General features: G+C 38.7%; 1 protein-coding gene across 1 annotated transcript in view; it reads left to right on the forward strand.

Moving 5' to 3' along the window:
- The window catches only part of LOC128695906 (sortilin-related receptor), a gene marked incomplete at its 5' end in the record, with an annotated part of 164,529 nt that overhangs the window by 27,305 nt on the left and 120,199 nt on the right, over nt 1-17,025 (forward strand). Inside the window, 6 exon segments of the mRNA XM_070084886.1 lie at nt 2,041-2,190; nt 7,837-8,033; nt 8,500-8,581; nt 12,459-12,644; nt 13,049-13,212; nt 16,170-16,282. Coding sequence (XP_069940987.1) covers nt 2,041-2,190; nt 7,837-8,033; nt 8,500-8,581; nt 12,459-12,644; nt 13,049-13,212; nt 16,170-16,282 — 892 coding nt within the window.

Raw genomic sequence — 17,025 nt, forward strand, 5'->3', positions numbered from 1 at the left:
TCATGAACGTTGTCACGCTCTATTTCTGCTCCAAGTGATCAGAATGGATCGAACTAAACTTTCAATTGCAGAGAAGACCATTGCACTCATCCTATTAGAATAGGGCATGTCTGTGATATGCGTAGCCACAGACCTGAAGATAACGAGGATGGCAGTTTATAACCTCAAGAAAGCGGCTATCTCACTTCCACCTGGCACCATACCACCCAAAAAGATATCTCTTCGCACAGACAAGATCCTGAAGAGGGAAGTGTTATTAGATCTTGCCATAACAGCTGCAGACCTCAAGAAAAAGCCAGGTGAGAATGAGGCAGCTGCTTTCTTGAGGTTGTACATTGCCATCCTCATCACCTTCAGGTCTGCAGGTATGCATATCACAGACATGCCTTGCTCTAACAGGGTGAGTGCATGGGTCTTCTCTGCAATTGAAAGTTTAGTTCGACCCATTCTGATTACTTAGAGCAGAGATAGAGCGTGACAAAGTTCATGAAAAAGGGGCACAGAGGAACAACTAGCAGGCATTCTTCTTCGCCGAGCTCTGCCAGAGCACTGAAGCATGGCATGGTTGGGAACAATAGAGCAAGACGGGGTCCAGTACACTGCATCATCAATGTTTTCCTATGGCAGAAACGCGAGTGAAATGTATGCACCAAAATCTCGTGTATAGATTTTTTTTGCATTGGACATGTATCGATTTTTTTTTGCAGGCACTATATCTTTTACTCTCACTGTGGCTACAACTGAAAAGTGATCTGATTATATCTGTGGCCCCTCTATAAACATGTACATCTTGAAGTCTACCCAACAGTCTTTTATCTACCAGTACATAGTCCAACAAACTACTGTCATTGTGCCCCACAATATTTATTACCTATTACCTATAGCCAAACCCCTTTCTATGCAAAGTTCAGTCAAAGGGCCCACCATTATCATTTATACCTGGCACCCCAAACTTGCCTATCACACCCTCTTTAAATGTTTCTCCTACTTTAGCATTTAGGTCCCCTACCACAATCACTCTCACTTGGTTCAAAAGTTCGTCACTTGGTTCAAAAGTTCGTACACACTTTCTTAACGTCTCCCAGCAGTCTCTCTCTGTTCTCTACACTACATATTGCTGTATAGTCCTTGTGGCTTAGCGCTTCTTTTTGATTATAATAATAATAATCTCTACACTACACTCTTCTCCAGGTGCACACAAATTTATTAAGACTCAATTTTTGAATGCGACCTTTATTTTAATCCACATAATCCTTGAATTTATACACTTATATTCCCTCTTCTCCTTTCTTAACTGATCCTTCAACATTATTGCTACCCCTTCCTTAGCTCTAACTCTCTCATATACTCCTGACTTTATCACATTTATTTCTCCCCACTGAAACTCGCCTACCCCCTTCAGCTTTGTTTCACTTGAGCTAGGGCATCCAACTTCCTTTCATTCATAACATTATCAATCATTTCTTTCTTATCATCCACACACATTCAAGCATCCCAGTTTTATAAAGTTTTTCTTCATCTCTTTTTTTTGGCATTTTCTACAGGAGAGGGGGTTACTAGCCCATTGCTTACTGTTCAGTATCCACATGTCTGTTAGAATAATACACTATGGTTATTAGTCTTTTGGCATTTTCAAGAATTTAGGGTTGAATATTTTTCCTTGTGGCAGGGGGGTTCTTGGATCTTAATGCATGTTTCACATTGCTTCTGATTTATTTGTAGACATTAGCACCTCTGCAAAAGCAGTGATAATGTGTGAGTGTGGTGAAAGTGTTGAATGATGATGAAAGTATTTTCTTTTTGGGGATTTTCTTTCTTTTTTGGGTCACCCTGCCTCGGTGGGAGACGACCAACTTGTTGAAAAAAAAAAAAAAAAATTAGGTTACACCTGCAGTCTTTTTTGCTTGGATGGTTTGTATACCTCATATTCAGAGTTGGGAACTAAGTGTTCAGTAATTGATTCATTATCTACTTGTTGCAGTTATTTGTAGAACTTTGTCATCTCTAAACTTAACAAAGACAACATGTGTTATTCCCCAGATTTTGTTTGGTGCTGGTACTGTTGGTTGGCCCAACGGCATCACCATTGACTTCCAGACAGAGCGTATATTCTTTGCAGATGCTAGGTTAGACTACATTGCATCAGCAGATCTGGATGGACGTCATATGAGGAAGATTATTACTAATAGTGTAAGTGATTTCTTATTAATGATTTTATTAATTTCTGTATACAAATGTTTTAGTTTAGCTGTATAAACTAAATTTTCTAGTGCATAATTTGTATTATAAGAAGGACGATAAATAACTGTATGAGATTTGAACCTATGTGGAGGTATCTGTGCCCTGTGGCATGGTCCATAACCAGGCATGCAGGACAGTGAAGTCTTTATTGGTTTGTTTCACTCAAAAGTTGGTTTTTAGCATTGTGCTGTGTACTATACTTGATAAAGCCTACTCTTGACTTCACTGTATTGTGTGTATAGACTATGAATTGTTGAATGAAAAGATGATGGGTAGACTTATGGATGTGTGTGTTTTTTGAGAAAGGGCAGTGAATGACCTGAAGGAGACAGTGGGAGTTACAAGTAACTGTTAGTAGAGAGAGCATGGGCTAGAGATAATAAAGGCAGTGCAGTCAAAGAGCTGTGGGGTAGATTTAAGAATGCAGTGTTAATGTGCAGCAGAAGTTTGTGGTTATAAGTGGGTGGGTGTGGTTGGGATGAGGAATGATTAGTGGAATGAAAACATAAAGGATGGGAAGGAGAAAACATTTTTATTTATTTATTTATTTATTTATTTATAATTTGAGCACACTTACAGAGGTACAAAAAAAAATACAGATAAGAGCAGCATGCCAAAGCCACTTATACTATGCATAGCATTACGGGCTGGCTTAAAATTAACTTAAGATTAACTAAGCAATGATGAAATCAGTGAAAAACATTAATGTAAACTGATTACTATAAAGCACAAGTGAGTATTACAAAGACAGGTCATATGGTTGCATGCATTGTTGTAAATTCAGTAGAATGGAGTATTCTGTTAGGTAGTGAATTTAAAAAATAATAAAGTTAGATTGGGTTTTAGGTTTAACATTTATGTGATATAATTGTGAGAAACATTTAAGATATACAATTTATAAGGTTCAGTTATTCAGTATTTATTTGGTTTTGGGTGAGTAAGTGATCTTTGAGAAGAGACTTGAATTTATAAACAGGTAGTGTTTCTTTTATATTTACAGGTAATGAATTCCAGATTTTAGGGCCTTTTATGTGCATTGAGTTTTTGCATAGCGTGAGATGGACACGAGGAATATCAAAGAGTGATCTGTGCCTTGTGTTATGGTCATGTGTTCTGTTGAGGTTGGCAAGGAGATGTTTGAGGGGAGGGTTAATATCAGAGTTGAGTGTTCTATGTATGTAATAGGTGCAGTAATAAGTATGGATGTTTTGTATGGTGAGTAGGTTGAGTGTATTGAATATTGGTGGAGTGTGCTGCCTGTAGTGAGAATTTGTTATCATTCTAACTGCAGCCTTTTGTTGGGTAATTAGTGGTCTGAGATGGTTACTTGTTGTGTATGAGACTTTCGTAGAATATAAAAATGATGACTGGTAGGCAGAATATATGGACAGAGAGGAAAGAAGAGTGGTGAGGAAGTTCAAAAGGAGAGACAATAAGAAGAAAAGGAGGATTTAGGAAGAGCAGGGAATGTGTAAACAAAATGTTTCCATTGAAATATTCAAATGATATTATTTTGATAACGGTCAGCAGCTACTTGCCACACTCATGGATTTAGAAAGAAACATAGGATTAGGGTGGATAGGAAGGGAAATGTGGCAGGTGTTGCAAATGTTTGGAATAGGTAGTACAGGTTGGGATCACTAGTCTGGCAATCAGTAATCCAGTTTGATCAGTAATCCAGCACTAATTTCGGCTAGCATAACTAAGATTTTTGGGGTTGCCACACCAACCGGCCGCTACTGTTTGGTGATGGAACTTGCTGCATAAGTCATTTCAATTTGTTTTTCTACATTTATTGTTATAACCTACTCACTTTTAGCCCTAGCCATGGTTCCAATGAATAAAAAAAATGCTCCTCATTGTGTAAAGCACATACACCGTACATTGTCCATGTAAGATAAGGTGGCTTTGAAGCCACTGTTGGTCACTATGAGCTCAGCTCACTCAGATAAGCTGTGACTGGTAAATTTGGGCCTACATATGAGAGAATAGGTCTGTGTGGTAAGTGTACACAATATAAAAAAATCCTGCAGCACGCAGTGCATAATGAGAAAAAAACTGTGACCGTGTTTATGGTGGAAACCTCGACTTTGGGGGGTACTTTCAAATGGTTTGTATGGTTGTATTCTCATTTTTTTTGGTCTCATTTGATAGAATGGAAGATATATTACAGAAATAGTTATAATTTTGATTGGTTTCACTTCGTAAAGTACCTTAAAATTGAGCTGAAATTAGCGGAAATGTTCAATTGTTGCTGATATTCAAGAGTAAACAAATGAAGTCACTGTCCAATGCATATCCAACGGGCCAGTCCAATACGCAGTCACAAATGTGTTGACATTATTTATACAATTATTGCAATAATGCAGTAGTCTGCATAACAGTAAATCTTCTGTTTGTTGTGTGAATGAAAATTCAAAATGGAAAGCAAGCATAATACAGTGGGCCTCCGGTTAGCGATATTTTTTCACTCCAGAAGTATGTTCAGGTGCCAGTACTGACCGAATTTGTTCCCATAAGGAATATTGTGAAGTAGATTAGTCCATTTCAGACCCCCAAACATACACGTACAAACGCACTTACATAAATACACTTACATAATTGGTCGCATTCGGAGGTGATCGTTATGCGGGGATCCACTGTATAAGAGGGGCCTGGAGACATGACTAATGAACAGAGAAAATGTTATTTTAGTTCTAGGAATGTCTGCATTGTTTATTCTGGACCCTATTTTGAGATTGGTATCTTTTGAAAATTGTGTGAAATTGGTCAAATTATCAATTTCTGACCACTTTATTGGATAGTTGAAATAGGTGAATGGGTGGTTTCTTGTACTCATTTAACAGAATAGAAGGAATACTAGTGAAATAGCTATAAGTTTGGTAGACTGGAATAATCGAATGGGCCAAAAAGAGGGTGTAAAGTGGATGAAATCGCTAACCACTCTGTAATCCGGCAAAATCACTAATCCAGTACCCTACAGGTCCCAATGATGCCGGATTAGTGATGGCCAACCTGTAGTTTACTGTAAGCAGAAAAAAAATTGTGGAGAGTGAGACTCAGGATAGGGTCTGTAGGAGAGAAGGGGCTAATTTCCAGTTTTTAAAAGCAGGCCTTAGGATGTGTGATGTCAGCAATGGGGTTTAATATTTTTATAGATTGGAATGTAAAAGAAATGAATACTAGGTTGTTTTGAAGAGGTGTGGGATTAAATGATGATGAATTTATGGAAATAAGAGTTATCATCCTAGGTAGTAGGTTGGTAGGCAGCAACCGCCCAGGGAGGTACTACCGTCCTGCCAAGTGAGTGTAAAACGAAAGCCTGCAATTGTTTTACATGATGGTAGGATTGCTGGTGTCCATTTTTCTGTCTCATGAACATGCAAAATTTCAGGTACGTCTTGCTACTTCTACTTACATTCAGGTCACACTACACATACATGTACAAGCGTATATATACATACCCCTCTGGGTTTTCTTCTATTTTCTTTCTAGTTCTTGTTCTTGTTTATTTCCTCTTATCTCCATGGGGAAGTGGAACAGAATTCTTCCTCCGTAGGCCATGCGTGTTGTAAGAGGCGACTCAAATGCCGGGAGCAAGGGGCTAGTAACCCCTTCTCCTGTATATATTACTAAATTTGAAAGGAGAAACTTAGGTTTTTTTCTTTTGGGCCACCCCGCCTCGGTGGGATACGGCCGGTGTGTTGAAAGAAAGAAAGAAGAGTTATCATAATTGCTCTTCTCCATTGACAGATGTTTTGGGAGAATCTGAAGAGAAATTGCAAAGGTAGTGGACGAGTTTGGGAGGGTGTGTAAAAGATGGGAATTGAAAGTTGATATAGAAATGAGCAAGGTAATGAGAGTAACAAAAATTTTTTTTATTATTAACACCCTATCATATTCCTTTACCAAATCTATAAATGCAACAGAAACCTCTTTACTTTTATCTAAATACTGTTCATGTGTGTGTTTCACTGTAAACACTTGGTCTACACACCCCTTACCCTTCCTAAACCCTCCTTGTTCATCTGCGATCCTGCTCTCCATCTTATTCTTAATTTTTTTCAATAATAACTCTACCATTCACTTTACTAGGTGTAATCAACAGGCTTATTCCCCTATAATTTTTACTCTCTTTTGTCCCCTTTGCCTTTATACAAAAGAACTATGCATGCTGTCTGCCAACCCTTAGGTACCTTACCCTCTTCCATACATTTATTAAATAAAAGCACCAGTCACTCCGAAACTATATCCCCACCTGCTTTTAACGTTTCTGTTTTTATCCCATCAGTCCTGGCTGCTTTACCCCCTTTCATTTTACCCACTGCCTCGTGCACCTCCCCCACACTCACAGTTAGCTCGTCCTCACTCCTACAGGATGTTATACTTCCCTGTCCAGTGCATGAAATTATAGCTTCCCTGTCTTTATCAACATTCAACAGTTCCTCAAAATATTCCCTCCATCTTCCTGATACCTGTAAGTCTCCATCTAACAGCTTTCCTCTCGTATTTTTAACTGTCAGATCTATTTTTCTAGACTTGCTCGACTTATTAATCTCACTCCAAAACTTTTTCTTATTTTCAGCAGAATTTGTTGATAGCATCTCACCCACTCTCATTTGCTCTCCTTTTATCTTCATTCACCACTGTCTTAACCTCTCTTTTTCTCTCCATATACTCCTCTCTCCTTGTATCACTTTTGTTAAAACCTCTCACATGCTAACTTTTTCTCTCTTATTACTCTACTTCATCATTCTATCAATTGCTCTTCTTCCTTCCTGCACCCACTTTCCTGTAACCACAAACTTCTGCTGAACACTCTAACACTACATTTTTAAATCTACCCCATACCTCTTTAGCCTCATTGCCTGTACTCTCATTAGCCCATCTTTCTTCCAATAGTTGTTTATATCTTACCCTAACTGCCCTCCTCCTGTAGTTTATAAACCTTCACCTCTCTCTTACTTGCTTATTCCATTCTCCTTGTATCTAGAGGAGGATGTGAAGGACATTTTAAGTGGAGCATCCATTAAGCATATGTGAGCATGTTGGATTGAAGTGAGTGGAGACACAAGATTTGACGTGCTGTGGGAGTGCTATCAGTGAAACATTTATAAAGGAATTTGGGGAAGCCATTTAGCCAGACTGCAGTGCTGGAAGTGATAAGTACAGTGCCACCAGTCCTCTAGAGTGGAGGAGATGTTATAGTTTGGAGGGCCATTTAAACTGAGACCTCTGCAAACTTTTAGCAAGACATCTATTGAAAGAATGATGAATATTTCCAATTTTTTAGTAGCCTAGGCTCAAGGCATTGTATTTGCTTAAATGGTGCCATTAGTTGAGACATCTCTTAAATTGATTTTGGTTCAATAACCTAAAACCATGATTGTCATGTTTTCCTGATGAAATGTGATTGTCTCATGTATTCTATGATATCAAGTACTATAATTCAGTAATTCATTAAGTGCTGTTAAATTGAAATATTTAATACATAGAGATTGTAGTATCTAGATTTCCTGTATGTAAAATTTTAACAAGACAGTATTTATTATGTGTACTGTACTTAATGTGAAGTGTAATTGTTTGGTATTGCAGGATAAAGTGATGCAACCTTTTGCTTTGGGGATATATAAGTCAACAGTCTATTGGGATGATTGGACGGTATACCAGGTACTACAGGCTGACAAAGAATTTGGATGGGGAATTGCTCCAATTGCAAACCTTACAAAAAAGGGGCTTGTTGACCTTAAGGTGTTTGGTCATTTGTCTCAAGTGGGCAACAACAGCTGTGGGTGAGTGTCAAGGGGATATAACTACAGTATTTAAAAGATTAAATCAGAGTTTTCATTTACGTATACTCTAAGATCTTAAATTTCATTGATTTATCCTTCTGGTTATGGCCATGAGATAAACAGTCCTGTTTATGATCTGACCTAAGACATTTTTCACTTACAACATTTGCAGTTTAAAACTTATTAAATATTTACAAACACTGAGCTGCAGTTACAGTCATTACAAATACTCAAACAATTTATTTTTCTTAGATTTTTCTCAAAGTATCAATACTGTGTGTTTTCATTTTATACAGGTATAAAGATGGACAAAAAGCCATGAATTTAATGGTTACAATTTTCATAAGGTGTTCAATTGGGCTTTGGTAGCTGCTGTGGTATACTGGACATGTTCAGTACTGTAATTGTGTTTTCATTTTTTTTTATTAAGATTTGAGCCTTTAATCTTTTTATAACTTACTCACAGGAACCAGACTACAGGCTGTTCCCACCTCTGCATGGGCCGTCCTAACAACCAGTTTGCATGCCTCTGCCCAGATGGTATGAAGGTGTGTATCAGTAAATTAATTTTATCTAACATCATTAGATATTTTGCTTTTTACCCTATCCATGGGGAAGCGGAATAAGAATCTTTCCTCCGTAAGCCATACATGTTGTAAAAGTCAACTAAAATGCCGGGAGCAATGGGCTAGTAACCCCTATTCCCGTATAGCTTACTAAAAAGAAAATGAAAACCATCAAAGTGGGATGTTTGAATGTGCATTGATATAGTGCAAATGATAAGAAAGAGATGATTGTGGATGTTAGGAATGAAAAGAAGCTGGATGTCCTGGCTCTAAGTGAAACAAAGCTGAAGGGGGTAGGAGGGTTTCAGTGGGGGGAAATAAATGGTATTAGGTGAGGGGTTTCTAATAGAGTTAGAGCTAAGAAAGGAGTGGCAGTAATGTTGAAGGATAAGTTATGGCAGGAAAATAAGGAATATAAATGGAATAGGTAATAAGTTACTAAATGCTGTAAAGAGTTATGAGGATAGTGAGGCTCAGGTTAGGGTGTGTAGGAAAGAGGGAAATTACTTCCCAATAAAAGTAGGTCTTAGACAGGGATATGTAATGTCACCATGGTTGTTTAACATATTTATAGCTGGGGAATCAAATACAAAATGGGAGTTGACACAATTACTTTTTGCTGATGATACTGGCATTATCCTTGGGTGGTAGAACTTGTTTTCAATTAACATCATGCTCTCTTATGAGACCATTATCATTTATTTTTTTGTATTTGTAATTACCTATTAACCCTTAAACTGTCCAAACGTAGATCTGCGTTTTTTCAACATTTGAAAGTATGTAAAAAAAGTAGAGCTTCTTTTTATTTTTTACATTTGAAAACGTAAAAAAAACTTTGATCTACTAGTTTTTTTTTTTTGTTTGAAAATATGTAAAAAACGTAGATGAACTTTGGGAGCACTATGCATGTGAACGTAGATCTGCTTGGACAGTTTAAGGGTTAATAGCTACAAGAGCAGCTATGATCATTTTGTTTCATCTTAAGTGTTTAGTCTCAAGAGGTGAAAGTGTATAAACTAAGGGAGAAGGAAGTTTGGGTGAGGTATAAGCAACTATTGGCAGAAAGATGGGCTGGTACAAGTATGAGTAGTGGGGGGGTTGAAGAGGGTTGGAATAGTTTTAAAAATGAAGTATTAGAATGTGGGGCAGAAGTTGGTGGTTATAGGAGGGTGGGTGCAGGAGGAAAGAGGAGTGATTGGTGGAATGATGAAGTAAAGGGTGTGATAAAAGAGAAAAAGTTAGCTTATGAGAGGCTTTTACAAAGCAGAAGTGTTATAAGAAGAGTAGAGTATATGGAGAGTAAAAGAAAGATGAAGAGAGTGGTGAGAGAGTGCAAAAGGAGAGCAGATGATAGAGTGGGAGAGGCACTGTCAGGAAATTTTAATGAAAATAAGAAAAAAATTTGGAGTGAGTTAAACAAGTTAAGAAAGCCTAGAGAACAAATGGATTTGTCAGTTAAAAACAGAGTAGTGAAGTTAGTAGATGGGGAGAGGGAGGTTTTGGGTAGATGGCGAGAATATTTTGAGGAAATTTTAAATGTTGACGAAGAAAGGGAAACGGTAATTTCATGCACTGTCCAGGGAGGTATAACATCTTGTAGGAGTGAGGAACAGGCTGTGAGTGTGGGGGAGGTGCGTGAGGCATTACGTAGAATGAAAGGGGGTAAAGCAGCTGGAACTGATGGGATCATAGCAGAAATGTTAAAAGCAGGAGGGGGATATAGTGTTGGGAGTGGTTGGTATTTTTGTTTAATAAATGTATGAAAGAGGGGAAGGTACCTAGGGATTGGCAGAGAGCATGTTTAGTCCCTTTATATAAATGGAAAGGAGACAAAAGAGATTGTAAAAATTATAGAGAAATAAGTTTACTGAGTATACCTGGAAAAGTGTATGGTAGGGTTATAATTGAAAGAATTAGAGGTAAGACAGAATGTAGGATTGCGGATGAGCAAGGAGGTTTCAGAGTGGGTAGGGGATGTGTAGATCAAGTGTTTACATTGAAGCATATATGTGAACAGTATTTAGGTAAAGGTAGGGAAGTTTTTATTGCATTTATGGATTTAGAAAAGGCATGATAGAATGGATAGGGGAGCAATGTGGCAGATGTTGCAAGTGCACCTACCATCCGACTTAAGACCTGCTCGACTTACGACCACTCAACTTACGACCGTGTTTTTTATGCCAAACTTCTGGGAAATAAACAACTATTTGTGTTGTACACAGTGTTTATCCTAAACCTTACAGTATAAAATACAGTACTAACAGCATAAAAAGTAAAGTAAAACCTGAAATACCAAAATAAAACAATAAAATGAAGTCATTACAAAAATGTTTTGTTGATATTCAGTAGTAAAGCTCGACTTACAACCATTTCAACTTACGACCGGTTTCTCGGAACCGAACTCGGTCGTAAGTCGGATGGTAGGTGTATATGGGATAGGTGGTAAGTTACTAAATGCTGTAAAGAGTTTTTATGAGGATAGTGAGGCTCAGGTTAGGGTGTGTAGAAGAGAGGGAGACTACTTCCCAGTAAAAGTAGGTCTTAGACAGGGATGTGTAATGTCACCATGGTTGTTTAATATATTTATAGATTGGGTTGTAAAGGAAGTAAATGCTAGGGTGTTCGGGAGAGGGGTGGGATTAAATTTTGGGGAATCAAATACAAAATGGGAAGTGACACAGTTGCTTTTTGCTGTTGATATTGTGCTTATGGGAGATTCTAAAGAAAAATTGCAAAGGTTATTGGATGAGTTTGGGAGTGTGTGTAAAGGTAGGAAGTTGAAAGTGAACATAGAAAAGAGTAAGGTGATGAGGGTATCAAATGATTTAGATAAAGAAAAATTAGATATCAAATTGGGGAGGAGGAGTATGGAGGAAGTGAATGTTTTCAGATAATCAGGAGTTGACATGTCGGCAGAAGGATTTATGAAGGATGAGGTTAATCATAGAAATGATGAGGGGAAAAAGGTGAGTGGTGCGTTGAGGTATATGTGGAGACAAAAAAACGTTATCTATGGAGGCAAAGAAGGGAATGTATGAAAGTATAGTAGTACCAACACTCTTATATGGGTGTGAAGCTTGGGTTGTGAATGCAGCAGCGAGGAGGCGGTTAGAGGCAGTGGAGATGTCGTGTCTAAGGGCAATGTGTGGTGTAAATATTATGCAGAAAATTCGGAGTGTGGAAATTAGGAGGTGTGGAGTTAATAAAAGTATTAGTCAGAGGGCTGAAGAGGGATTGTTGAGGTGGTTTGGTCATTTAGAGAGAATGGATCAAAGTAGAATGACATGGAGAGCTTATGAATCTGTAGGGGAAGGAAGGCGGGGTAGAGGTCGTCCTCGAAAAGGTTGGAAGGAAGGGGTAAGGGAGGGTTTTGTGGTCAAGGGGCTTGGACTTCCAGCAGGCGTGCATGAGCATGTTAGATAGGAGTGAATGGAGACGAGTGGTATTTGGGACCTGATGATCTGTTGGAGTGTGAGCAGGGTAATATTTAGTGAAGGGATTCAGGGAAACTGGTTATTTTTATATAGCCGGACTTGAGTCCTGGAAATGGGAAGTACAATGCCTGCACTCTAAAGGAGGGGTTTGGAATATTAGCAGTTTGGAGGGATATGTTGTGTATATACGTATATGCTTCTAAACTGTTGTGTTCTGAGCACCTCTGCAAAAACAGTGATTGTGTGAGTAAGGTGAAAGTGTTGAATGATGATGAAAATATTTTCTTTTTGGATATTTTCTTTCTTTTTGGGTCACCCTGCCTCGGTGGGAGACGGCCGACTTGTTAAAAAAAAAAAATGTAGCTTTAAATATCTAGTGGTTGTAGCACTTACTATAATTTAGATGTTAATTATTTTGTTGCCAGATAACAAGTTCAGGTTATATTGAAGAGTGTAAGTGCCCTGATGGCTCTCCTATACAAGAAAATGGAACCTGCAAATCTGTGAACAGTACTTGTCCTCAGCACTTCTTCATGTGTGGCAACGGAAGGTGCATTCCCAGCCAGTGGGTCTGTGATAAAGATGATGATTGTGGAGATTATACTGATGAGGTGAGCTACTTGCTCACATGGACCTGCCTTGCATGGGCCAGTAGGCCTGCTGCAGTGTTCCTTCTTTCTTATGTTCTTGTCTTATAAATGGTAAATTTCTCTCAAATTCAGAAAGTAATATTGCATTATTTACTATGCAAAAGCTGTTATTAGATGCTTTGTCCAAGTTTTGTTTAGTGGTAGTTCTCAAGTAAAAAAAAAGAAGTTTATTAAAGGGAACTCGACAAGAGTGACCTCACAGGTTGTGTTCACATTACAGAAAATAGCTTTGCCAATGTCCAGCAAGGTGACACATGGTCATGTCAGGAACAAAAAACTCAACAAATCTGATAGTTTCCATGCTGTTCCTTCACTTTGCCCTTGTTGTGTTCTGCCTTGAGGGTGTAAACATTTACGCATTTCAGATGAAGCCCGAGTGTGGAGAAAAATCGTGTGACCCACCATCTTGGCAGTGTGCGAATGGCCACTGCATTGCTCCAAGTTGGCGCTGTGATTATGATAATGACTGTGGTGATGATTCAGATGAGGTTGATTGCATGTATGAAGATTGCCCACAAAATACACACAAGTAAGAATTCTTTTTTTTTTTCTCATTTTTTTTAACCGTCCATCTCCCACCCAGGCAGGGGTGACCCAAAAAAAGAAGAAACACTTTCATCATTGCTCACTCCATCACTGTCTTGCCAGAGGGGTGCTGAAACTACAGTTCAAAATTGCAAACAGCCCCAGCAGATTCCTTTAATCCCTTCATAAATGTTACTTTGCTCATATTCCAATAGCATGTGAAATCATAAAAAAAACACTTGGCTCCACTCCTATCTAACACGCTCACACACACTTGCTGGATGCTAAGCCCCTCGCACACAAAACCTCCTTTACGCCCTCCCTATTCAACATCTTACCAGAAAGATATTAGAAACACAGCTGGGACAAGTGTAGAAGCCTTCAAGAGGAAACTGGAGAAGTATCTTCACCAGGTGCCAGATCAACCAGGCTGTGATGGAAATGTGGGGCAGCAGGCCTCCAGTAGCAACAGCCTGGTTGACCAGGCAAGCACCAGACGAGCCTGGTCCATGGCTGGGCTCCTAGAGTAGATTAACTTTCGAAACTCTTCAAAGGTATATCAAAGTTTTGGTATTTTCCCAGTAAATGCTATTAAAAATGTAGTATGATATATTAACTTTTAAATGTTAAGGAAGAAACAGAGGCAGTAATTTCATGCACTGGTCAGGGAGGTATACCATCTTTTAGGAGTGAAGAAGAGCAGAATGTAAGTGTGGGGGAGGTACGTGAGGCATTACGTAAAATGAAAGGGGGTAAAGCAGCTGGAACTGATGGGATCATGACAGAAATGTTAAAAGCAGGGGGGGATATAGTGTTGGAGTGGTTGGTACTTTTGTTTAATAAATGTATGAAAGAGGGGAAGGTACCTAGGGATTGGCAGAGAGCATGTATAGTCCCTTTATATAAAGGGAAAGGGGACAAAAGAGACTGTAAAAATTATAGAGGAATAAGCTTACTGAGTATACCAGGAAAAGTGTACGGTAGGGTTATAATTGAAAGAATTAGAGGTAAGACAGAATGTAGGATTGCGGATGAGCAAGGAGGTTTTAGAGTGGGTAGGGGATGTGTAGATCAGGTGTTTACATTGAAGCATATATGTGAACAGTATTTAGATAAAGATAGGGAAGTTTTTATTGCATTTATGGATTTAGAAAAGGCATATGATAGAGTGGATAGAGGAGCAATGTGGCAGATGTTGCAAGTATATGGAATAGGTGGTAAGTTATTAAATGCTGTAAAGAGTTTTTATGAGGATAGTGAGGCTCAGGTTAGGGTGTGTAGAAGAGAGGGAGACTACTTCCCGGTAAAAGTAGGTCTTAGACAGGGATGTGTAATGTCACCATGGTTGTTTAATATATTTATAGATGGGGTTGTAAAGGAAGTAAATGCTAGGGTGTTTGGGAGAGGGGTGGGATTAAATTATGGGGAATCAAATTCAAAATGGGAATTGACACAGTTACTTTTTGCTGATGATACTGTGCTTATGGGAGATTCTAAAGAAAAATTGCAAAGGTTAGTGGATGAGTTTGGGAATGTGTGTAAAGGTAGAAAGTTGAAAGTGAACATAGAAAAGAGTAAGGTGATGAGGGTGTCAAATGATTTAGATAAAGAAAAATTGGATATCAAATTGGGGAGGAGGAGTATGGAAGAAGTGAATGTTTTCAGATACTTGGGAGTTGACGTGTCGGCGGATGGATTTATGAAGGATGAGGTTAATCATAGAATTGATGAGGGAAAAAAGGTGAGTGGTGCGTTGAGGTATATGTGGAGTCAAAAAACGTTATCTATGGAGGCAAAGAAGGGAATGTATGAAAGTATAGTAGTACCAACACTCTTATATGGGTGTGAAGCTTGGGTGGTAAATGCAGCAGCGAGGAGACGGTTGGAGGCAGTGGAGATGTCCTGTTTAAGGGCAATGTGTGGTGTAAATATTATGCAGAAAATTCGGAGTGTGGAAATTAGGAGAAGGTGTGGAGTTAATAAAAGTATTAGTCAGAGGGCAGAAGAGGGGTTGTTGAGGTGGTTTGGTCATTTAGAGAGAATGGATCAAAGTAGAATGACATGGAAAGCATATAAATCTATAGGGGAAGGAAGGCGGGGTAGGGGTCGTCCTCGAAAGGGTTGGAGAGAGGGGGTAAAGGAGGTTTTGTGGGTAAGGGGCTTGGACTTCCAGCAAGCGTGCGTGAGCGTGTTAGATAGGAGTGAATGGAGACGAATGGTACTTGGGACCTGACGATCTGTTGGAGTGTGAGCAGGGTAATATTTAGTGAAGGGATTCAGGGAAACCGGTTATTTTCATATAGTCGGACTTGAGTCCTGGAAATGGGAAGTACAATGCCTGCACTTTAAAGGAGGGGTTTGGGATATTGGCAGTTTGGAGGGATATGTTGTGTATCTTTATATGTGTATGCTTCTAGACTGTTGTATTCTGAGCACCTCTGCAAAAACAGTGATAATGTGCGAGTGTGGTGAAAGTGTTGAATGATGAAAGTATTTTCTTTTTGGGGATTTTCTTTCTTTTTTGGGTCACCCTGCCTCGGTGGGAGACGGCCGACTTGTTGAAAAAAAAAAAAAAAAATTTATTGAGCTAAACAATTTAAAAATTGCCAGATACCAACATTGAAGGAAATACTTTGGGTAGCTCTGCAGGTTTGATACATTTTGGTATATATAATAATTTAAGCATATTTAAAAAATTGGTTAGACAAATACATAAGCGGGATTTGCATAGCATGAGCATCTGTCTTAATATTTTATAGCTCATTAATATAGCATTTTGTCTTCTTTCAAATTAATATCAACATTGTAAACATCAGACTGATAAAAAAATTTTTTTTTTTTTTTTTTTTTTTTTTTTTTTTTCAACAAGTCGGCCGTCTCCCACCGAGGCAGGGTGACAAAAACTTTTTTAGAGATGGTAATAAATAAAATTAGTCTTTTTTTTTTCTTTTCAATTACCAGATGCAAAAATGGTCGTTGCATCCATACCAACTGGGTGTGCGATATGGAAGATGATTGCCGAGATGGTAGTGATGAGGAAAATTGTACCTCTACATCTAAAACTCAGTGCAGAGGTAAAAGTGAATTTTTTCCTAAGTTTGTTTTAATTTTCTCTATTTTTTTATTGTAGATATTAGGAAGATTGATCTTGTAGTTACTCTAATGGATAATCATATGGTGTGTAATTTTTATTATTATTAACACATTGGCCTTTTCCCACCAAGGCAAGGTGGCCCGAAAAAGAAAAGGTTAATCATTCACTCCATTACTGTCTTGCCTACACTACAGTTATAAAACTGCAACATTAACACCCCTCCTTCAGAGTGCAGACACTGTACTTACCATCTCCAGGACTCAAGTCCTGCCTGCCGGTTTCCCTGAATCCCTTCATAAATGTTACCTTGCTTACGCTCCAACAGCATGTCAAGCCCTAAAAGCCATTTGTCTCCATTCGCTCCTGTCTAACACGCTCACACACACTTGCTGGAAGTCCAAGCCCCTCGCACACAAAGCCTCCTTTACCCACTCCTTCACCTTTCATAGGCCGACACCAACCCCGCCTTCCCTCCACTACAGATTTGTATACTCTCGAAGTCATTCTATTTTGTTCCATCCTCTGCATGTCCAAACCATCTCAATAACCCCTCCTCAGCCCTCTGGATAATAGTTTTGGTAATCCTACACCTCCTCCTAGTCTCCAAACTATGAATTCTCTGCATTATATTCACACCACACATTGCCCTCAGACATGACATCTCCACTGCCTCCAGCCTTCTTGTTGCAACATTCACAACCCATACCTCACATCCATACAAGA

This window comes from Cherax quadricarinatus, chromosome 14 (genome assembly GCF_038502225.1).
Source record: "Cherax quadricarinatus isolate ZL_2023a chromosome 14, ASM3850222v1, whole genome shotgun sequence".
Taxonomy (NCBI): Eukaryota; Metazoa; Arthropoda; class Malacostraca; order Decapoda; family Parastacidae; genus Cherax; species Cherax quadricarinatus.